The 24,384-nt window shown below is 36.5% G+C and overlaps 1 protein-coding gene and 1 long non-coding RNA gene across 3 annotated transcripts in view; both read left to right on the plus strand.

Annotated features, from left to right (window-relative positions):
* The first annotated feature begins 3,622 nt into the window (after positions 1 to 3,622).
* LOC136251686 (uncharacterized) lies at positions 3,623 to 9,009 on the plus strand. The gene is made up of 2 exons (XR_010699150.1): positions 3,623 to 4,524; positions 7,920 to 9,009. It is a non-coding gene; the product is annotated as an uncharacterized lncRNA (long non-coding RNA).
* A 13,499-nt stretch (positions 9,010 to 22,508) lies between these two features.
* Positions 22,509 to 24,384, plus strand: part of LOC136249159 (filamin-B-like) — a 39,341-nt gene continuing 37,465 nt past the window's right edge. Inside the window, exon 1 of one of the 2 annotated variants that reach the window (XM_066041109.1) lies at positions 22,509 to 22,920. In XM_066041109.1, coding sequence (XP_065897181.1) covers positions 22,581 to 22,920 — 340 coding nt within the window. In that variant the 5' untranslated portion in view covers positions 22,509 to 22,580. The remainder of the gene's footprint in view (positions 22,921 to 24,384) is intronic. The other variant, XM_066041108.1, reaches the window with a different exon arrangement.

Here is a 24,384-nt window from a genome sequence, read left to right on the forward strand (position 1 = left end):
AGTTCTATAATCCTACCAAGTTCATGCTTACGTATATACAGTATTGTTTCATATAAACTTTTTACTGTACACCTACCATCACAGCCATTTCTTGGCTGCCACCTTTGATTCATAACTTTTTTCACCCTAAGGCTGTGCCCTTTTTCATAGCTTGCATGTTTGGTATAAATCAAATATGCAATTGATAAGGCTTTGAGATGTATTGTGATGCTGCAGGCTTATACAGTATATCTTTCTTTGTGAATGTTCATTATTCAACAGTAATTCTCAAGAAAGTATATAGATTCTGTGATAGCAAATATACATGTAGTTTTTGTTTGGCCACCTTTCATTCATGCGTGAGAAAAAAAAGGCCGGACTCAAACTATTTTTTGCTACTCTCTATCAGAGAATCTTCTTTTTATTTTTGAATTGCTGCTGAATGGCATTTTGTGATGATGAATTCAGGTGAATTTGTGTGTTGCCTCCAAGTTTTGTTAGGATTTGGCACCAAATCCACCTGAAATTTTGTTATTGAAATTTTTGCCATTAACCTACCATCACAGCCATTTAGTGGCAACCACCTTTGATTTTTTGGGGTTTTGCAGCTTGGCTGTTTTGCTATAGACAGTGTTGGGACAGTTACTTTTTAAATGTAACTAGTTACATATTACATATTATTTACAACTGAACTATTTAGTTACAGTTACATATTACCCATATAATAAAGTAACTATAATAATATTACATATCATATTACTTTGTGTCCACAGCCTTAAGCTGTCACATGTAAAACTACCACTTTATCACGTGACATGATTGCGTTGTTGGACAATGTGCAAATCTTGGTTATAAGCAAGAAGCTGGTGAATAAGCTTCATTCAGTAGGCTTCGTTACTTTGTAGTGGCTAGATGTTACTCAGTGGATAACTAACGAGATTAGTAACTTCGTTACTTAAAATAATAATATTATGTAATATTAGACTTGTTACAGTAACTTCATTACTTAGGTAATGCATTACATTTGCAAATAAAGTAACTTGAGTTGTATTACCTGTTTTTACAGCATATTTCGTTTTATTAATTAGTTACCACAACAGTAATAATTATTACATCACACGTTACTTATGTAATGCATTACCCCCAACACTGGCTATAGATATCACTTCAAGCCCCAAGCTAGCCTATGGCCGGTTGTCCTTTCATTACAACAGAAAGATTTTCTATTTGTATGTACATATTTCATTTGTATGTATGTGCACATACAAAGTGTTTTAGAAAAAAATGTGAAACAATGTTTCAACCAACCATATATGACTAGTGGTGATAGTAAAGGTGTCAAGAGCACAGATGTGCAGTTTGGCTCCAACGCAAGTACGGCAGAGAAACAACAGATTGTGTACTTATGTAGCTTCCCCATAGAAAATGTATGGTGAAAGTTTTGATTTGTCATAGATATTCTCCTAGACACTTGCATGAAAAGATTTTGAAATATTTTTAGCAGGTCAAGCGGTACTACAAATTTAGAGCTAAAATTTTGTTTTATTTGTTCAAATGAGTTACAAATGAACAAATAGAAAAAATTGTATGCACAATTCTTGCAAGATTTTATGTGACCTGCAAGATTTATTTTTTATTTTTTTATTTTGCAACTTTTTCCTTGCCAAAATGACTTGTGTAGTGAGCTCTCTACAGGATGACTTGTTACATATGTTGGTGACTGGTAATGTAACAGAACTCCCTACAAGATGATTGTTCGCAGCGGAACTCTCTACGGAATGACTTGCTACTTACTGAATGTTGTAATAGGGTGACTGTGCTATTAGAGTACCTCAATTGAGACTGTGTTACATGTAGTTGTCTGTTACAGTAAAACTCAGTGCTTTTATGGTGAATTCTATGATGATTTCACTTACGCACTGATTTTCAACTCATTCCTACAAGTGGTTTGCCAAGTAAGTGTGGCAACTAAACATTTTTATTAACAAAACTCGATCATGTGATTGTTACACTGTTGGTTTTTGTATCTCGTGATCTTAATTTCAAACCACCAAAAAGCACTCCTGTATGAGCTTTATCCGAAATTACGTCACAGACATAAAAATGGCTGCTGTAGTGTGGGGACATTTGTAAAATTTGTATGGGCGACTATGGGAAGAAAATATTTGAACGGCAATATCTCAGCCAAGGAGGAAGATATCGAACTATAACTAGCAGGTATGGCTATAAGACATTACAATAAGTGCGTAAAAGCGAAACAACGCTAGATTCCTATTCTTTCAGCTCATACCTGCTGATTAGAGCTCGATATCTTCTGTCTTCGCTGAGATATCACTGTTAAAAAATTTTCTTCCCATAATCGTCTATACAAATTTTACAAACATCCCCACACTACAGCGGCCATTTTATGTCTGTGACATAATTTTAGATAAGGCTCATTGGTTAATCCTCTCTCAAAGTGGTTTATCCTGTAGATGTGACAGAAGCTTGATCTCGTTTTATGTGAATGATTGGTCATAACTCTATGAATTGTAATCAGCTTTCTACCAAAATTGGTACTGAGATTTACTTTAATAACCCCTCTAAGTGTGCCAAATTTCAGCATGATTAGAGTAATTAGAGTACATGTTTGTGCTTTATGGTAGATTTTGCAAAGTGTGTAAAAAACAAAAGGAAAAAAATGCAAAACTTTGGCTGCTTGTATCTCAGAAATTGCTTGGGTGATTTCCTTCAAATTTGGTATGTGGACTCCACTACCTGGTAGATATCTCTACAGCAAAACTGGTTCCAATCAGTAAAGGGATCACAGCGCTACATATGTATGAAAATCACATATTCTTTCTTCCTGTCAATATACCCATGGTGTGGCATGCCAGTTTCTTGGGCCACACAACACACTGCTGATATATCATACAGTACAGTAGTACTGTATATTAGGGATCTCGGTGTTTTGGGCTTTCTTGCCCTTCAAAATTATCCAGTCTCAGTTTTCCTTCAAAACAGCTTGGTGGTATTGATTAAGCATAACCAAGCCCAAATATGCCTCAGAACTTTCCAACAAGTTTCTATGGAATTTTAAAATTTCCTACTTTACTGAATTTTCTGCTAACCGACTAACTAACTAACTGATGCTTTCAGCCAAGCATAACTCGACAATGCATAAGGCTATGAGCTTGATTTTTTTGTACGGATCGATGCCGCTTTGTCCCGAGATGTACCTTCTGGCCAACTGTAGTACGTACAATACATGCATCACAGACTTACATACTTTTGTCCTCCTTTGTGTCCCGGCTCATTTTGCTGACAACTAACACAAGGAGTCAATTAACAGTAACACAATATGGCTTCCCTTTGGCTGTGGTGGTAGCTATTATGTTTATCAGCCGTATTTTCTGTGGTGATTGCAGAGACAATACCCATACTGTTCTTCATTCATATCACTGTCTAACAGGCAAAGCAAAGCTGAAAATGAAGCATAATGACCACTGCATTTTTCAGTAATTGATTGTTGGGCGTACGTTCAGTCGAGTTGCATTTCGTAAATTTCCAACAATGGCAAAATAAAATTCTTTACATTGCCAGACTTTGCTTTTAAGGGTGTTCCAACTTTGGCAGTAATCCAAAAGCTGCAAAATATGGAACCCAATAGATTGACAAAAGTGGCAACATGTTGGATCTACATTTGGCGAAATATGGACAATGCTGAATTCACCAACATCTGGGATAAGCCTAATTTTGCCACAATTGGCAAAAATATGATACCGAATGTTGCCAAAACTGGCAAAAAGCAGGTTTATCAAAACCTGCCAAAATTGGCTGTTGAACATACCTGTAAGGTTCAGACACAAACTTAATTTTATTACATGTCTGGTGTCATTCTTCCTTTTGATACTGGTTCATTAGTCATAACTATGAAAGTAAACACACTTTATACAGCATTACAATGAAGAAACACTAGGAGAAGGACCTCTGTAATCAATCAGTCACAATGGAAAACTCGTATGATTCCCATCAAACATAGGGAAGCCATCACATGGCACTACCACAAATCAACACCTTGTGTTGTCAGCAAAGATAAATGGGACACAAAGGAGGACACAGATAAGTCCATGAAGAATGCATTGTACAGGCTGAAGTGAGCCTGTAGCCTTAGCTGTCATCAAGTTACACTTATCTGCATACATCAGTCAGGTAGGCAGTCAGTAGAAAATTTATATTTTTTAATTTCATGGCAACTTTTTGGAGGCATTTCAGGTCATACTCAAGGCACTTTTTGGGCTTGGTTATGCCTGGCCAAGACGCCATGAAGGTATTGTGAGGCTGGATCAGAGTGAAATTATGGCCAGAAAAGACTAAACCTTCGTGATCTGTAATATACAGTACCATCATACTGTATGATAAATATTATTATTACTTTAAAAGTTGAACACATGTACTGTACTGTAATGATGTATGTAGAATAAAAAGACAAATGTTTTTCTAATAGAACCCAGAATAGCTCTTCTACCGAATTTATCACTCTTCCAAGGAAACGACAAAGAACAAGTATGTAGTAATTAAGTTTAGAAAAAAGTATTCCATAGTTTGTTTCTTACATGCGTATGTGTGTAAGAGTGTGTGTACGCGCATGTGCATACAAACCTATAATTGATGAGAAAATGCGTGATCTTGAAGAGGGATTATGTTATATAGGTCAGTAATTGGCAGCATGTAATATTTTGTTTTGTGCATGAACCTTACAAGAGCCACTGTTAACCGGTACTTGTTCAAAGTCTGAACTACAGTGTATTTACAGTGTATGGCATATTTGATCACGGTAACTGGTGTTGAGAAAATATTCCGGTATCCGGTATTTCATGGCATCAATCAATGACACATTGTTACAACGCTTTAATCAAGCTGGTAATATTTTTATTTGTAGTCAACTGTTAATCTGTAAAGTTGGGCTTATACTACAAGTAAAGTTACTCGTGGCTAACAGGTTACAATTATAAGGAAAATTAGGTTTGAGTAGGGATCAAAGTAAAGAAACAAAGAGGTTGCCTATATACCTCAAGATATACCAGTGGACATTAAATCCCTACCCGTGAAGCCATACTTCAAAGGATTTACTGAAACAACAAGTACAAGGAAGAATTGTTTGTTTACTTTTTCTAACATTACCAAACCATCAACACATAATTTAATTAAATGCCCAGACCTGCATGATGTCTGGCTTTCATGCCAATATTACCAGTATAATAGAAAGTGAATACCTTTGAACTGGTTTGATGAAGTATAATGGTATATATGCTGCCCAATACTACTACAGTGGTATGAACAAAAAATTATTGTAATTACTGGTTTATCATGTGGGTAATACAAGTTAGTTTAGAAAACCATGCTAGTGATAAGACTTTAAACCTCTCAATTTTGATAGGATTTCTATGAAACTAGTTACCAAGTTGTTGTTTGGATCTTCTTTGTGCATGCCAATTTTGAAGGAGAGCTAAAATGAATGAAGCTACATAATGATGTAATGGTAACTATTTGGTAGGTTACTTTTGAACTAGAATTTTAGAAAATAAGTGAGGTAAACAGGCTCAGTGGTTAAGGATCTAGGTGCTAGGTTTGAAGGTCCCTGGTTTGACCGTGATAATTTTTGAGATGTTTTTATACACTTTTTACATTGCAGTTACTATTTGCAAGAAAAGATCGAGATACTCTAATAGAACAGTCAGGATCTGGATACTCTAATAGAGCAGTCACGGTATCCAGAGAAGCAGCGTAGCAAGTTACTTAGCTACGTATGTGTAGTTATAAATAAGGAGATATAATTGGTGGAGAGCATTGGAGTATCATGATTAATTAAGTAGCGCTTTAGCTGTAAATGAAAGCATTATACTTGAAACGTCAAGTTCATAGCTATAGCTAAAATATCCACTCTATGTTTAGCCAGAAGAGGTTGTTTTTGAGAAGGCCTGTTAAAGCATAATTTTATGGATTCGTACATAAATGCTATAGAATTTCAACTTAGGTGTTACAGTGGTCAAGAAAAAAGGTTCAACCTTTTAACAGGCCAGTTTTTTCTTACAGTCTAGCTGCTTGGAGGGATCTTTTTTGGAAAGTATTAGAGTAACTTACTATTCTATTAGAAGACTATTTCAATGTTAACAGCTTTTAATTATTTTAACCCTTACTCCTGAAATATAATTCATCCACCTCTCATTGATTCTTAGAAGTGCTTTTCTCTTTCCCTTGCTAATTGTTTTTGGAAAAACATGTTTATGTGTATATATGTTTCTGTGTTTGTCTTTCTGTCCCCATGTCTTAATTAATTAAGCCAAAGGCAGCCTATATACGTGTGTGTAAAATGAAGACTGTACAGAGCCAGTGTGAACCTTCCAAGTAGGTAAACTTTATGTAAAGGGGGCTACTTTATGCCAATTCGGTGAAGTGAGCTTAATAAGGAAATACTGTAAAGGCCTTTCTTAATGTGCTTTATGGGTGCAAGGTCTCCCAAGTTACTAGGAATCAGGGGCATAGCCAGAACCCGGGCCCAGGCCCGGGCATCAATAATTCAAGATACTCTAATAGAGCAGTCAGATCGAGATAAATCAGTCTCAGTATTCAGAGAAGCAGTGTAGCAAGCTACGTATGTAGTTATAAATAAGGAGGTGTAGTTGGTGGAGGGGGGATCAAAGGGGTAGCTGGGTGGGGGGTGGAAGGGGATTTCGGATGAACCCCCCAGGATATTTTAAAACTAAAAATCAACATCAAATCTTACAGCCCTGGAGCTCTCCGGCAGCTACTTACACACTAGCGCTCCTCTGTACTTGTACTACTCTTGAGGGTCGCATTGTATTAATGCTGAACTACTGCAGATTATCGAGATCCATTGCATCACGTGATCAGTAGTGCATATGATGCATAGTGGAAATGGTGAAGATATTACAAGGCAGCACTGCTGCGATAAACTTGAGTGTTCGTGTTATACATGCGTCAGGTGAGCACAAACTGTGAATAGTTGATGTATATTTATCTGATGAATGGTTTGTTTATTTGTCACATGTTTTGGGCACGTGATGTTTCGAATACATTGGAGTACAAGCAAGTCTGACCATCAACAGGAGGGCTGACCGAGAATAATGTATATCTGGAAGGAAGTATTGCCAACTAAGGGACTCGCGATCGAGTGTGGAGGGTTCCCGTGTGATAGAAAGTCTGAAGTTGGCTGTCTGGAAGTGGAGTATTTGCTACAATAGGTTTATAGTTTCTATAAGCTGCATAAACAGCATGCAGTGTGTAGGTTTTAGCTAGCTAGATGCACAAACAGCACCTTTTAATGTTACTGCCTAAGAACACATTTTTGTGTACGCATCATTTTCCTGCACACGTGGTGTAGGGGGAAGTACCCAGGCCTTCCCCCAAGAACATTCCACTTGAAATCCAAGCTCCCTTCAAGAAAATCCTGGCTACGCTCTTGGAGATATGTCAGTAGGTTTGGTCTTTAGCTTACAGCTAGGCCCTGGCATCACCAAAAGTCTGGCTACGCCCCTGCTAGGAATATCGAATTCCTTTGAGTTAAAAGGAGCATATGAAATAATAATTATTGTTGAATTACGAAGTACATTAAATAAATTGGCTGCATTTTCAAACATACTTTCTGTAACAACTTTAAACAGGCTTTCAGCACTTGTGCTATAAAGTCTTAATAAATAAATAAAATAATGTTGTGTGTACGTATTATATGAAACTAAATATAGTCAGCTAAAATAAATTGTAGCATAGTATGTATTGTTTAGCTACGTTTTATGCATTCAATTGATTCCCTTTTATTTGGCAAGTAATAGTATTACATAACTGGGAACCTGGTTTTTAGAAGTAGCACGTACATCAACTTGTTTTTCTTTCCGTTACCATTTTTTTTCAAATAAGTTCATATTCAGTCATGGTTATAGGGTGTGTTGGAACAGGAAAAAGCACCTTCTGCAACTTTTTTCTTTAAAGAGGAAAAGTTTAAAGCTGCTGTTGGCTTTCTTTCTGTAACTGCTACAAGTGCTGAACATTTGCAAACCATTAGTGGGATAAATTTTCAATTTATTGACACTCCAGGATTTGGTGATAAAATTAGTGTTGATAATGATCGTGTGGCTGAATTGGGTGAAGCTTTGTTGTATGCAAGAGATGGTGTGCATGCCATAGCAATTTGCATAAATTCAAGAAATAGATTTACTGGCACAGATGGAGGTCTATATAGCGAGCTAAAAATCTTGGGTAAATGTTTGGATCATGCTTTTGTAGTATGTACACATGGAGAAGTATTGGGTCCAACTGAGCAAAGTCAAAATGCAAACCTTACTGCAACACTTAGTGATGAAAGATGTCCTCCAAAAATGAAGGAACTGTTTAGCTCTGTCAAAAACCGCTACATGATTATAGAGTCACTTAATGAAAATGGCAAATATTACCAGCAAAAATTATTTGAATTACAGAATCTTGTTGAGAGAATACACAGCGAAAACCAAGGAGAATGCTACACCAATGAATTGTTCAAGAGGATGAAGTATCAGTATGATGAAACACTGAGATCTCTTAAACAAACCTTAACCACTTACGAAAAAGAGAACCAGGCAAGAAGCAAAACCATTGAAAAAATGAAAGCTAAAGAAATGAAATAAATGAAAAAGTAAGAAAGTCTGTCAGAGAAAAGGGCTAACTAAATTAGTAAATGAAAAAAATACTAGCATAAATCAGTTAAACAAAACAATTGAGAGACTTGTCAATGAGAATAAAAATGCACTTGGAGAAAACCTACGGCACGAGCTCCAGAAAACAAGAAAGGAGTTAAATAAAGCACAAAGTGAGAAGTTATCAACTAAAAAATCACTTAAAAATCACCAAAGAGCATACATATACTTCACTTTTGAAAGAGCAAACCAGTGTAACTGATAATGTAAAACGCTTGCAAGCAGAGCTGCAGGGAAAAACTAAAGATCTTGAAACTTATACTGAACAATTACAAGAATGCAATGTTGTTCAAAAAATGCTGGCAGAAAGAGAGGAAGATGTGATAAGCTTAAGCCGAAAAAATCAGCAGCAAGCAGCTAGAATTTCAGATTTAAGTAAACAACAAAAGTTAGATGCTGATCGTAAACAGCAACTCAACAATAAAATTGCTGAACTAGAAAAAGAAAAGGCATCAAATAAAGATCAGAATGAGCAACTCGAAAGAAAAATTGCTGACTTGGAAACAGAAAAGAAACGTTATAAAAAAAAGGGATTTTGTAGAGCATCATAACAACATCCATGTGTGTTCTGGGGTATATAGCTAAAAACTTATTCTTGCATTCCACATGCACTCACTTGTATAACCAGCACACAAGTTAATTGCTATAGAACAGTATAGACACATCTCTAATGCACATGCACACACACCATACACATTCCATTCTTTTGTAACTTGGACCTTAATTATTGTAAGTGTTTTTTTGATCTTTACTTACTCTATGTAATGACTATGTATCTGCTAGTAAATAGCATATGTTATATGTTACTGCATAAATAAACATTTTGGTTGCTCAGCTAAGACAAATATAATGTTATTGACTGTATATAGCTACGTACATAGTCAATTTGAATGACACTATTGCTATTATGCAGTACATGTAGTTGTATTGTGTAACGGGGATCATGAATTTTCCCACAAAAATAATTATATCTTTACAATACTTTCAAAATGCCTTGGCAATATTAGTACACTTATACCGCCAAACTGTTGGGTATAATCAAGGCCAAAAGTACCTTCAGTATGACCAGATGCTTCCACTACATTACTACAAATTCAAAATTTTTCAAAACTTATTGTAATTTAGCAGGTGGAATTTTAAGTGATACCTTCAAACAAGCTTAGCTCAATAGTAACTATAAGGTTATGAGCTTGATTTTCCATTGTTAAATGTCACTTCAGCCCAACAGGTGTCTTTTGCACAGTGGCCCTGGAGGTTGCGCTACATGCCATACAGCATGTGACAACTCCTATGTGCTACATGACCTAAAGCACCTCAGGAATTAATTTAAGACTGCATGCAGTTCATTTCATTTGTTAATGAGGAGCGTGTTTCAAAGCACAGCAACACCAAACTATCTGTCACTACTAAGAAAGTTAACTAAAGCCCTTTAAAGCCAATACTTATAGTTTATTGCCTTGCTGCAAGACAAGTTTCTTATTGTGCTACAAAATGATAGCGATACAGCCTTCTCAGCACCAAAGTACATGTGATTTTGCAATTATATAATTTGAACCAGCCGTTTTTCCAAGCTGGAGTGTTACATATACAACATACACAACATGTCAATATACATGATACAGAAAACAATAATATACATACACTTATCTCACAAACCAAAGAAAGCATATAACAGTGAATTAGAAACTATATATACCCATTAACTAGCTGATTCATCATTCATTTGCACATACTTACAGCCAAACAAACTTGATTTAGTGCTTTTTTCATTCCCACTTTTCACCCAACCACCTACAAATTTCATTATTTGCTGTTATTAATCACGTGCACAATTGTTACTTAAGGATTGTTGTTTGTTATTAAACCCATCCATTCAATTTGGCCAATATTGCACCAGAGAGTTCTGCTAGGATTTATCATCATTAAATAAGAAAATCTTTAGAAGAAAAGTAACTGTGGTAGAATAGTCTTCCAGGTAATTTGATAGAGTTTTCCACATGCAATTTCACAAACAGTTTGTTTAATATTCGGATTACTGCAGTTATTGCCAATAGACCACTCTACCAAAGGATGTTAATCAGATAATAAAAAGTATCACTACTGGACTACTATCATAGCAAATATATTGCCTTCTTATTGTTTTGGTCTATGCTTTGCCACAAGTCTATGAAACTAGTTTCATTAATGCAGTTATGATCTAGGGATAACTGACAAGGTCAGTCAGAGCCTTAAGGGTGTACTAGATGATGATTATTTGTAGCATGGTAATAAACACTCCCTTATCTCCCTGTTAAAGCATCCAAATGCTGTTTTACATCAATAAGACAAACCACTGAACATACAGCAGCAGTGTATAGTCGTCATAATGCTTGTTGTGCTGTGTGATCATTTTGGTCTGAAATCTAGCCATGCAAGTGCCTGTGTGTAGCTCATCATACAATATGACTTTTCAACCTATATATATATAACTCACATTAGCATTGCCACAGATCATACAGGATAGCACACCGAAATCAACTATAACAGTAAGTTATAGACCCTGGCAAACTATTTTAACAATAGAATCCAGAGTGTATATAGCTCACTTCTCCTTGTAGGACTGGATATTGATGCATTAGGATCTTTACGGCAAGTGTTGACTAATAGGCATATTCTTCACTACAATGTGTACTGCATTCTTGAAGCTATGTATGTATTCACCTATAAACATGTAATTTTCACTTTGTTTGTGCCAATTTGTAGCTCTATAAGTGGTAATCCCTGCATTCAAGTTTCATGTCAATCCAAGGAACTGTGAGCCTGTGAGACACTTTGAAAAACATACAAATTTGTATGGGAATCATAGTAAATATGTACGCCAGACATTGCCAATCCATAATTAAATTCCTCATTCCTTTAAATAATTAGTGCATGGTCTATTTTGTTCTAGTGTTGCTCATCCTGCAGTAGTCTGTAGCATATGGTAATTGTCCATGCATATACATACAAACTGTTAGATGGCATATGTAAATGTGGTATAATTTCGATTTAGATTTTGTCCGATTAGAAACTCACATATCACAGGTGTGCTGTTTACAAGACTTGGAGCTAGGGTATTTATTTATTTATTTAGCTAGGGTATTGTGTATCATTTTTCTTAAGAAACACGGCAATGACACATTGGTAACAAAGAATGGTATTAAGTAGTGGTAGGGACAAACCATGTTTGATTCATGGCTAAAGCCGTGGTACTTTTAGCCTGAGTTCTGACTACTGGAACTTAATCAGTGGGCTCAAAAGCACAGTTATCCCTGTTGAATGTACAGTTATTCCTGTTAGAAGCCCTGGAATTTATGAAAAGGTGGCTATGATATTATAGCTTCCCATCATCATCACTATTTAGGTTGTTCAGAATTCAGGGGTGACCTATCAAGTGATTTCATGATGATCACTTGATAGTCAGCTAATCTGACTGATTCCGCACACTACGTAGGTGTAGGAAGTCAACTTGTGTCTGAGGCCAACAGATCCATCCAGAGTTCATTGTAGTTGATTCCATCTTTAAAATGTCACCATGGCAATGACTACACTTTGACCACCTATGGCAAACTATTATGTTGGATAAAAGATTAATTATTTGATCACAAACAGTTTTACCTGTAAGCAAATCCAACAATTCACATCCAGTTCTTTCTGGAGTACCTCAAGGCTCTGTACTAGCACTTCTAGTCCTCATCAATGACATCACTAAGTCCATCACAAGGTGACGAGTACCATCAGACTTTATGCAGACAACGAATGTTTTTACATAATAGAGTAATTAACATGGATATGCCTTCAAAATGATCTCCTCACTTTAGAAAACTGGGCAAACACATGGCAAAATCGAAAATTGCATACACCTAGATAAGAAGGAAAAAGGAACTACATAAAACATTGCTACCAAATTTATGGTCAACAAATCCAGCAAAAATAATCAGCCAAGTACCTAAATAAGATTTCACTGTAAAAATGCTTTCTTTAATGGCTTTACTACAAATATGCTTCATTGAGGTGTTTTTTTCCATGTTAGATGCGTGTTCATCAATTACAGGTGCCTTAGATCAGTTAAATCCAACTGTTATATCTCTTGTTATACCTTTCCACACAAAAACAGCCAAGCTGTGGTAAAGAAAGGTGCGGCCTTAAAAAGCTTGGGTGAAAAAGTCTTAAAATCAAAAATGGCGGCCAACAATGGCTGCAATGGAGCTCAGCTTGAATGATTTTTCCTATTACAGCAATGTATCTAACATGTTAGAACAACTTGCACAAAGGAGAAAATTTTTAAAGCCAACTATGTTCTACACAGTTACATGGACTGATTAAGACTTCTATAACTTTCACACCCCAATCACTGACTACCCATGTACGCAACCAGCATTTTGCAATTCCTTTCTCCAGAAGTGAATCCTGTCTGAACTTATTTTTACCCTCAACCGCAACGAATTACCTCAATAGTTGAACTAGCCAATGACTTATCTGCTCACCTCTTCCCCACAGACTAATTATCTATGTTTACATACTCTGTGAGTTTTACACAGAAACAATAAACGATAATAATTCATGATCATGGCCTTTACCTCAATTTTTCCAAATCAGAAAATGTTTGGGGTTTGATAATTAATCTTTCTGTGTACTAGCTTCTTCCCATAAGTGGTTTACCCAGTAGGTGTGACAACATATTGGTGTTATATTTTGAATATATAATCTTTTATAACTCCATGACTGATTATTAATTTGGTACTAAGATTCATCTTTATATCCTCCACAGTAATCAGATAGCGTGTTTGCATTTTAAATTTTGCTAAGTATGCAAAATGAAGGAGAAAAGAAACAAAGAAATTAAGAAGATTCATATCTTGGGAATTCCTTGAACAATTAAGCTAAAATTTGGTATGTAGATGGACTACTGAAGGTGGAGGGCATATCCATAGTGAAAATTGCCAGTATCATTTTGTAAAAAGCATCACAGAACTACATATGCATGAAAATTGTGTTTTTGTTCAGTGTCTGGGTTCATCCTGTCAATAACATGCAGTGTGACATGCTGGCTTATTATTTATGAAATAAACAAACAGCAATGCTGGAATTTACAATTACATATGTACAATTACAATAGTGAATAAATATTGTGAATTCTACTCGAACTCTGGGATACTTAGACTTCGTCTAATCAATTAAACGAGACAATAAAGCAACTTCAAATAAGGGCCAATCTTGTGTATACCAGGTAACACTTTTAAGTTCTTTGGGTGGACATGATCCCAATGCACTAATGACCATACAGGAATAAATTTGATACCTCTAAGGTTCCATATCTTTTGTAGCTCCAACAACATATTTCAAGATCTTCTCTTGTTCTTTATCAGCAATGTTCACATGTGCTGGAATTTCCAGCATCTATAGGTATTGCAAAGTGTTCTGAACCGAGGCCTTAATTACAGCTGACCAAAACTAGGCCCTATATACAATTACTTATGTATTGCACTGCTCTGATGATCCTTTATGCCATTTGTTTCATTCCTTTGATGAAATTATAATTTTGAGCTGGTGTCCTTTTTTATCCTACTGGATACTTACAGCACAATTCTAATTCATAAACAAATATGTGAATTCCTACTTGTGAAAAGCCATGGCCCCAACCAGTAGTGACATCTAACCATGTAAGGATCTTATGAAATGTTGATGTCAGTGATCAACTCATCTCAGCTCACAGACCTGACATTGGTGTACATGATTGTTTAAAACTTCGTGTACACCGTTATCAGGTCTGTGAGCTCATTAGATCTTTACATGGTTAGATGTTATGACTGGTTAGGGACTGTAGGGCCATGACTTTTCACAAGTAGGAATCCCTGAATTGTACTGCTGTAAGTATCCAGTAGGAACAAAAAAGGACATGAGTTCAAAATTATAGTTTCAACAAAGGTATGGCACAGATGGCATAAAGGATCATCAGAGCAGTGCAATACTTTGGCATTGTAAGCATTTGTGCATAGGACCTATAGTCCTGGGCAGCTGTAATTAAGGTCTCAGTTTCAAAATTCGTATAGGACCATCGAAACCACTTGTACGCACACTCTATCATTCCATAGCAGTAGGCAGCTCTCCGTGTAATGATTTCTGTCTCCATGAGGTAGCACGATCCTGTATCCATATAGACTTTAAATTCTGAATCTCTGATAATGAATTTTGGGCTGTGGAAGCAATCCACTTTGTTCTACAGCCAACAGAAATGGCTCTGCAGTTTGCCCTTGCAGACATAGTGTGCCCATGCTTGAGTTTTGACTGCCACCATTTGCCAAACTTTAATAGCTAGCTAAGTGTTGCACATTCGATACCTTAAAGATACAGATGATCAACATCTGCTTTAGGAGGCAGTCTTTTATCAGTTTTCTGGATTTATGGTACCATGACTGAATTAGGGATTAAATGTTCACTATATAGTATATCTGCAGCAACTTCCCCTGTTTCCCAACTTTTTTTTCTATGATCCCTAACAAACTGAAAATTCCTTATACTTGTATATATACCTACCTGGGAACAGGTCAGTTGTGTGTGTGTGTGTGTGTGTGTGTGCGTGTGTGTGTGTGTGTGTGTGGGTGGGTGTGTGTGTGTGATATATATAATAAACACCTGTGGTTTGAGGTACACGATACTAATGCATGTAATGCCTATAAACCAGACTATTAACCTGTGGTGGGTGCCAGTACAATTAATTGCCATAGTCTTTGCCACACTGGGCAATCAGTCACCCCAGCCAGTAAGAGTTTAACCACTAGATTCATTTTATAGATATACCTCATGTTTGGTGGCAGCAGGTAATGTTGCTCCTATGTTTGTTGATATGAACAGGGGATATATGGAGACTAATAAGTCCCACAATCGATTGTCACTATACCATTTTGAGCAAGCTGACTTGTGAGAGGAAGGTTACCAGCATGTCTACTGTGTTATACATATGGCAAATTAAGTGTAAGTGGTGTTGATCATTTAGTTTGTGTCCATATGGATTGTTAGTATGTTGTGCAGTGCGGACATATGCTATATACCCTTGGTGTATTGCACTCATATACACTCCTCCTCCTCATGCAGTCATCAGAAGTTTACTGTTGATAAGTGTAATACACCTCGTAGCCATGGTTGATATATATATATATATATATACACATATATTATACCTGTACTGTGCTTTTGCATGTTAGTATAGTCACATGTGTCTGAGGTGTAGCTATGTAATTGTAGCTATGTATTTTTTGACAACTTGTATGAAGTGTAGAAAGACAAGCAAGTAAGTGTATTTGTGATGCATTGAATTGCTTTCTTTAACAGATCGCATGTACTTCCTAAATAAATCATTAATAACCAAGAGTGGACGATGGATGATAGGGGTTTTACCCAATGGAAACTTTAGAAGTTAGTATAGGGCATCAAGGGTGTCACTATGGTACCCCGTCAGGATGTTACACAACACCCACATGACACCCTTCAACAAATTTTAAGTTTCTTATTGTGGGTGACATCCTCTGGGATGTCAGAAAGGCTAGGCTTGCGTTGATTATGCCAGCATACTTTTTGGCTTAATAGGAGATGAAAAGCATAATGCTGGCATAATAAAGCATAATTAGGCCACTACAATGAGATCAGGGCCGGAGCCCATGGTCCGGCATTGGCCAGACCACTTTTCAGTCACTTGAATTTGCAAAAAGATCGAGAGAGCAGTCATCACATTATACTCTAATAGAACAGTCATCGTGATAGTCTAATAGAGCATTCATCAATATTCTTATTACACTGGTTCAGTCTGAGCCATTATATCCATTTTAATTGTCTTCAAATTACTTTCCAGTGAACCATCTGCATAGAATTGCACAATAGGCTAATTGATAATGCATGTTATGTATTAACAATTACAATCAAAATTGCTTCAGTATCTCAAGAACTAAACTCACTTTGTATCATGAAAGTAAAATTAGCTACTAGCTATATATTAAATTGAATTAATTGGTATACAGTAGCTCAAAATTACCTGGATATATTCTTGGTGTTAAAAGCAGAAAGAGACCATGTATGTAAAATAGCTTCCAGATGCCATTCCAGAACATGTATTTTCAAAATTGTTCCCAGAGAGCATGCCCCCAGACTTCCTTAGCTTAGCATGTTAATGCATGCTGTAGCTAGCGCACACAAACAAAATTACAGTAGATAATCTGATTTAAATTTCAAATCAATAAAATGTAGTGTGCATGACTATGACCTCCATTGCAGTCCATGGCCTGACCACTCAGAACCTCTGGGCTCCGGCTCTGAATGAGATGACTTGTTTCTCATCAACCACCCACATCAAAATTTTCTTATGTACATGTGCACTCATTATTGCACGTGTTAACAGCATGGTTCTTTTGTGTGTTACAGTAGTCGATGTATTGCTGCATAGAAAAACGTTACTTTCATTGGAAATTGTACAATCTCATTCAGATACAGACACCATTCATGAATTTTTTACTTGTGTGTTGGTTCCAATGCTTTCTGGAGGATCAACAACCACTGGGGCACCAATGTACCAGCGGTGAGTACTATATTAGAATATCAAAAGTAGAAACTATGTTAAAATGTGAACGGATTTTGGGAAAGTAACTGTATGGGTGCACTTTTAAAACTCACTAGGCATGGCAGCCATGCAATAAAAATTTTAGAGAGTCTGGAGCACTAGGCAAAGGTGTCCCAATAGTTTTTTCCATTGGCTTAATAACTGTATCACAAGGGCTCTGATAGGGGTGTAGACAGCAGGGTTAGCATCATTTAAGTTTCAAAATAGTTTGGGATGGTGGGTATAGTTGCAAAACTAAATTAAAACCCAGCAGGGGGTACTGTGTGGGCTAAAATCAATTATTGTACTATTGGTCTACTCAACATGCCTGTCCAGGCTGATTTAGCCAACCCAGTGGCCTCACAGAAGCCAGGGGCACTTCTATAAGCTGACAAAAGCATAGTTACCATAAGCAGACTGGATGATTTGAAGGCTTTTATTGTGTGCAAATTGATGGCCAGAGAGCCTAAAAATCTTATGCTGGTATTCACTTGGCACCCATATGACCAATTTTGCCAAATCTGGGTATGAATACTGAATGTGTACGAGCAAATAAGTTAAGATTTCTACTATACAGAATGTAGAAATATTTGTTGGTAGCAGCAAGGAATCTTTGTCTTTAGACGCTAATCTTGATTTAGCAGCAAATTCAGTAGTACAGCAGTTTGGAAAGTTCATGAGATTTATTATTCATCTTTCAGAAGATGTATGTATTGTGACAGTACAACATCCAAATACATTTGCTATTTTGAAACAGTCTTCCAGAGCCCTTTTCAGAAGTACATGTGTGCAACATCAATTGTTATGACCCTACTGAGAACTATACTGCTTAAGAAAAAACCTTTGGTATATTGATGAACATACAATGAGTGCGCCATTGTGTGACCTTTTATTCTTCTTAACCATGGCCATCAGTCAAGGTTCTCCACGGATAGTGTTAATAGACTACAGTAGGGCTTCCATCTACAGGTGTACAATTCATCAAACTATTCGAATACACGTGGCTGAACAGTTGGTGAAGTTGGCAGTTGATACCATACAAGTACACGAAAAATTTGGAATTTTTAACTACTGTACATTTCCGTTATGATATCTTGAGCACAGTAGGGATATAACACTTTTATTGTTTTACAGTGATTTAATATCATGGACTACTCCAACTTGTTTCAATACTTTTTATCAATGTGCTATGGTCCCTACTGTTATCCAGCAGGGTATACTCCAATATGTATTTACTGTGCTGAGGAAGTTGAAGTTGATGTGAACTCTGAGTTTTACCCTCAATGTGCACACTGTCCAAGACCTAAAATAACTTACTGCTTTTGTACAAGTGTATTACATTTTTACTTCTGTATTACTTACATTTATATAACTTATAAAATAATGAGATAATAAGATAACCCTACTGCCCACATGCATTTTTCTATAAGAAGCTGATGATAGTTAACTCATTGTAGCCTGTCCTTAAGAGCATAATAGGCAAATTTCTGCCACACTAAGTATAATGTCTGCTATAACAGTCACAAAGTCAATGGCTAACCTTTTTTTGGATGGTGAAATGATTCTTGACAACGAGTAGAAAAACGCACTACAATCTTAGCTACTACACAAGTTTGCACTTGACGGAATTAATGCTTTTCATTGTGAGTTATTGTTGTTATTATTATTATTATTATTATTATTAGTAATAATTAGCAAAGCCCTGCAAGGGTAACATGCTAATGCATAAATACAGAATTATAAATTTGATAATAAAGTAGATAGGGATTCTTTAAATTGTTCAAGAGTCAAGCCAGTGATGTTGCTAATAGGGAGATTGTTCTATTGGGGGATAGTACTTGGGAAAAAGGGGTTACAGAATACATGTAAGTTAGTCTAGTACCAAAGCATGGAAAAGCAGTTTAGGTGAGCTTCAATTATTGTACTTGGTATTATATAAAGCATCTCATCGTCTGATTTTGAATAAAATGTGATATAATGATTATGATTATTGGAAGCCAGATTGGAAGACAATACAGTAGCTAGAAGCTCTGAGAGAGAGATATCTTGTTTTGTTAAGACAAAATACAACTTAAGTACAGGGATCTAGACTCAGGGATATCAAACACTGGATGGCCAGTACAGGAGCACTGGCAAGACTTACAGTATTAAATTACAGTGCAAAAATAATAATTATATCATGCAGAAAAGTTCAGTTTGGGCAAATCGATAGAGTTTGCCCAAACTAAACTTTTTAATTCTAATTCTGAACTTTTTAATTCTAATTCTTTTAATTCTGAAGTTTTTAATTCTAGAGTCTCCCTGGAGTCCAGGGAGACTCTAGAATTAAAAATTCTGTATGAGCAGGAGACAGGAATGCGAGCAGCCTGCTCAAGCAGGGATCTTATGGTCTTCTTTCCCACTTCACAAGCATTGGCTACTTGGCCAATAGTGTATGGCATATAATGGCCTAAATAACAATTGTATAGCTAGTGAATGTCTGGACATAGATAATAGTGGAGTCTCTGCAGGTATGCAGTGAGATTGGGGTTAATATCAAACTAGGAAAATATTTCAAAATGATCGAGATTCTCTATATAGAACTGTCAAATGCTCTATAAATAGAACAGTCATCGCATGCAGCAGAGAGAATGAGAATCATTTAAGTGTTTGTTCCCAGGAAGCTAATATGTTCTTGGCATGGTACTGCAAATTCAAGTCACATGTTATTGTACTGAGCAGTTGCTGTCCTTTGAATACCAATTGCTAACCATACATAATATTATTTTTATTTTTATACATAATTATTTGCGTACAAAGCTACAAAGATATTAGACAATAAAATCTTTATAGCTTTTGAGGGACTATAGATATGCACCCCTGCTCTAATATGCCTACTAATTCTGGGGCACATCCAAATTTCAAGCTATTGCTAATAATTGTATGTTGCAGTTGAATTGACACTTCTCCATGGTTTACATTCTATTATATGAAGAACTTCTCTGCACAAAGATAAAACACAAAATAAAAGCATAACACTTTTCTGAAAAGCACAAAAAGAAGCATAATAGGCAAAAAAATTGGGGAAATGCCATAATTGGCAAATTTTGGAGCATGATAGACTCAAGGCTGACACCCCAAAGGGTGTTAGAAAGGCTGAAAGGGTGCATGTCAGTGGTGCACAGTGTGCTTGACATCCCAATTTGGTGCTACCATAACACCCCTGTTTTTACAGTGCACCCTATAGCAATCTCTTATTGCTTCATAGATTTTCTCAGTGATCTCTAATATTCCCCTTTTAAAACTTTCAATTTTTATTTTGTCCATATATAGTATAATAGTAAGACTTTGAATTTGACCATCATACAGTGTCCATCATGCAGGTGGTCAGCAGGAATTCATAAGTCAAACAGTACTGAGTCTGGACAGTGGTGGTTTCAAGCAGACTAAGCAGTGGCCTACACAATTCCACATGCAGTGGTTTCATTAATACTTTAGGATATATGTGCATTTCAAATACCCATACAATTATTGGCTAACATAGAATAACAAAGTATAAAATAGTTTGTGGGAATGCAATTGGCTATATTAGATCACAACTTTTGTTGTATTACAACCATATACCACAGGCCTTAAAATTATGTTATGGTGGAAAGTGTTTACACCTTAAATGTTATTGTAGAAAGTGTTTATGATTCCAAGAATACATAGTATATTGCATTTTATGTTGCTTGACAGCTGTTTTGTATTTTTGTATACATGCAATAGATTAGAACTAAAATTTAATATTGTAAAGCTACAGTTTATATATTAGTATCTCGTAATTAAGATACTTCTATATTATATATATATATTTAATTAATCCTTTAAACTTGCGATTATGGTGTGCATGGTATATCTGTGTGGTGAACATAATTATAGCCTATACATTTCAGCATGGTTCTTGATTGATGTCATGTCAGCTACTAACTATAGCTAGTTTTGTATGACAATCAGTGCATGCAGACCACTTTTATTCTCTTTGTCATTGAGTAGAGAGAAAAGGGTCTGGATACCTTTACTTGTTCTGGGAACACTTGCATGCAATCATCACATCATTGCAGGGGCGGATCCAGGAGCTGGCAAGGGGAGGGGCACAAATAGGCTAAGTTATGTAGATGCCAGTTGGGGAGAGCATATTCTCTTGTTAGTTGCTGTATTTTTAAGCAGCAATGATCACTCTTTAGTAGGTTGATTATCCTTTGCAGATGGTTGTGAAATCTTAAAAGCTGTTTACAAGGCTATGTAAGTCTTAAACACCAGCCATACGATAATTATTTTTAGAAGCGCTTAGTACGTACGAAGGTACTGGGTGACAGTTTGACAGCTGTTTTAACTTTAGACTTTGCAATAAATGGTGATAATATGCAGTTTTATATAAATTGATTTTGTTCTGACAACTATGACAAAGTATATAGTATTTCTATCAAAAGAAGCAGCTATGGCTCTTCTACTGAGGGAGGGGGGGGGGGGGGGGGGGGGCATTTGCCCCAAATGCCCCATCCTGGATCCGCCATTGCATTGCTTCTGCACATGCTACTGTAGACCATTGATGGAACATGCATGTTTCCATCCTGGCCACAACCAGTACCATAGAACAAGTGTAGGTGTTTGAACTGGACCAAACCCTTTTCCCCTACTCAATGACAAAGAAGAAAACTGGTCTGGCTAGTTACTGTACATCATAATTGACTTCATATTTAGAAATTGCAGATTATTTTATTTTATAGAAGTCTATAATATGTAAATTAATGTGTTGAAATTTTTATAGGCTTCATCAAATGTATAATCTTGAAAACTTGTTGTTTTTGTATTTTTGTAGCTATCACTCCAACAAGGAGGAACGGCACTGTGCCGATTGTTGTGAGTATAAAATAATAAATCAATCAAAATCCTTATGAGCAAATATTCAATCCAAGCCCTAATAAATAGTTCATATATGTTTTACCTGCATGCATCCCTCATCTTGTGCATTTAGTATACATTCTATATAATTATTTGCACACATACACATACACACTGCATGCACACGTATTCCCTGTATATATATATATATATATATATACTTATAGCTATAATATGAGCTATGCATGCATGCGAAGAATTTGCACACAAGCGGAATAGTTATAAATATAAAGTTCATACCATTTAGAGGGTATACGCAATTACGCATGACTGACAATGTTACAAAATGTATAGCGTACGGAATTTAGAGGATTTGTAGTATATATATAGCTAGCTAAACCATGAGCACACAATGCATAGAAGGCAATGCGGAAGAAGCTATAGGCATCGCGCCGGAGAGTACTCCAAAGTGGGTAGAGTTTCAAAAAGCAACATTCACTAAATGGATAAAAAAGGTGCTAAAAGGCGTGTCACATACGTACAGAGGTGATGACATTCAGACTGATTTTAGGGATGGATTGGCATTGATTGCTTTGTTGGAGACTATATCTAATAAGAAAGTGCACAGTAACGTAGGGCGGATAAATAAGAATCCCACTAACCAGTATCAAATGCGTGAGAATTTGGACATTTGTTTGGAGTTCATGAAAGACCAGAACTTTTCTCTTGTCCACGATATTAGTAAGTATATATAGTTGTGATACATATATAAATGTAGCTATATATGAAATGGGAAGACAATTAAGCATATTTCCCATCTCCACCGGCATGATGATAATACGGTAGATCCCCTCAGTATATAGTTTATTAGCCTTTTAAGTTTAAAGTAGCAATTCTTCCCTTGGGTTGATTTGTAATTGCACAACAAAACGTGTGCTCCATGCTACTGCATGGAAAAGGTGGCCGTGATGCGCGTAGTTTTCGGCTATGCTCGTACGTTATAGTCATATACACCAATAACTACATGAAGGACGACCTGGCTTAAAGCCTGTGAATACAGGGAGTCAGAAACTCTTGTCGGGAATACAGTGCAGTAGCTATAAGCAGCTAAAGTTATACCGTTCAGCGTAATAATTTAACGGGGCGAAATTTTGACGAATTTGGCGAATTGTTGCAATTCGTCAAATTTTCCTCGTCAAAGCTCACGTGACTGGTTAATTAGAATACTGAAATCAGCACATTCGTCAAAATTTTCCTTGTAAATATTTGACAATAATGAATTCGTCAAAATTTTCCCCCGTCGAATTATTACGCTGTACGATATATCTAGCTACCGGGGATTTCAGTTCCGTTTGAAAACAGGCGTTTTGCTTAATGATGTAATCACGTTGTTTTGAACCAGGTGACGTCATCACGCAAACAGTACAATTTTTTTACTGAAATTCCCGGTAACTCCGCGAAAGCGTTTCGGGACGCCGGCTTTGACGGAACGCTTGAGTTTGACTAGCTAGCTAATGTGACTCTTGTAAATTATTATCTTGCAATCAGTTGAGTCTCGTGAGCACTGTGCACGTGTTACGACATGTTTGTACAGGCAATAACGCATACATTTTTGGTCTCGCCAGTTCACTATGCAGCTGACCTTGGTTGATTAAAACTGGGGCGTGCGCCAAGAGCTAATTTTGGGAGCTCAACTAGCGTGTTATTAAAACACGGGTCGTAGCTATTTAGGAAACTAGTCTTATAATTTTTTTAATTGACTGGGCGTGATTCCACGTACGATTTCTGCAAGCGGGTGTGGCACGCGATGGTCTACGAAGAGTATTAATTAGTCTCGCGTGGCCAGACCACTATTTTCTTCGTGGTGGCGCTTATCTATTAGAGACTATAAGCGCCCCCTCGAAAAAGGCACACTACAAAACGGATTTACGTATATTTCCGGAAACTCATGGAAAGACGATCTTTCAAAGCCCTCTAACTTTACATTGCATATGTTAAGTTTTTAATGTAGGTATTCCAGCGCGATTTTAAAACCAGGCACGCCCACAGTCGGCCTTCGGCGCGCGCCTGGTTTAATGAAATTGTCTTCGTAAAAACTGTGTGTGCGTGTGTGTGTGTGTGTGTACCTATCGGCAAATTATAATGATCAACCGGAATCAGGAATGGAACGGAACGACTAAACCAGGTGAAGAAGAAACCAAAGCT

The sequence above is a fragment of the Dysidea avara genome, chromosome 3 (genome assembly GCF_963678975.1).
Source record: "Dysidea avara chromosome 3, odDysAvar1.4, whole genome shotgun sequence".
NCBI lineage: Eukaryota > Metazoa > Porifera > Demospongiae > Dictyoceratida > Dysideidae > Dysidea > Dysidea avara.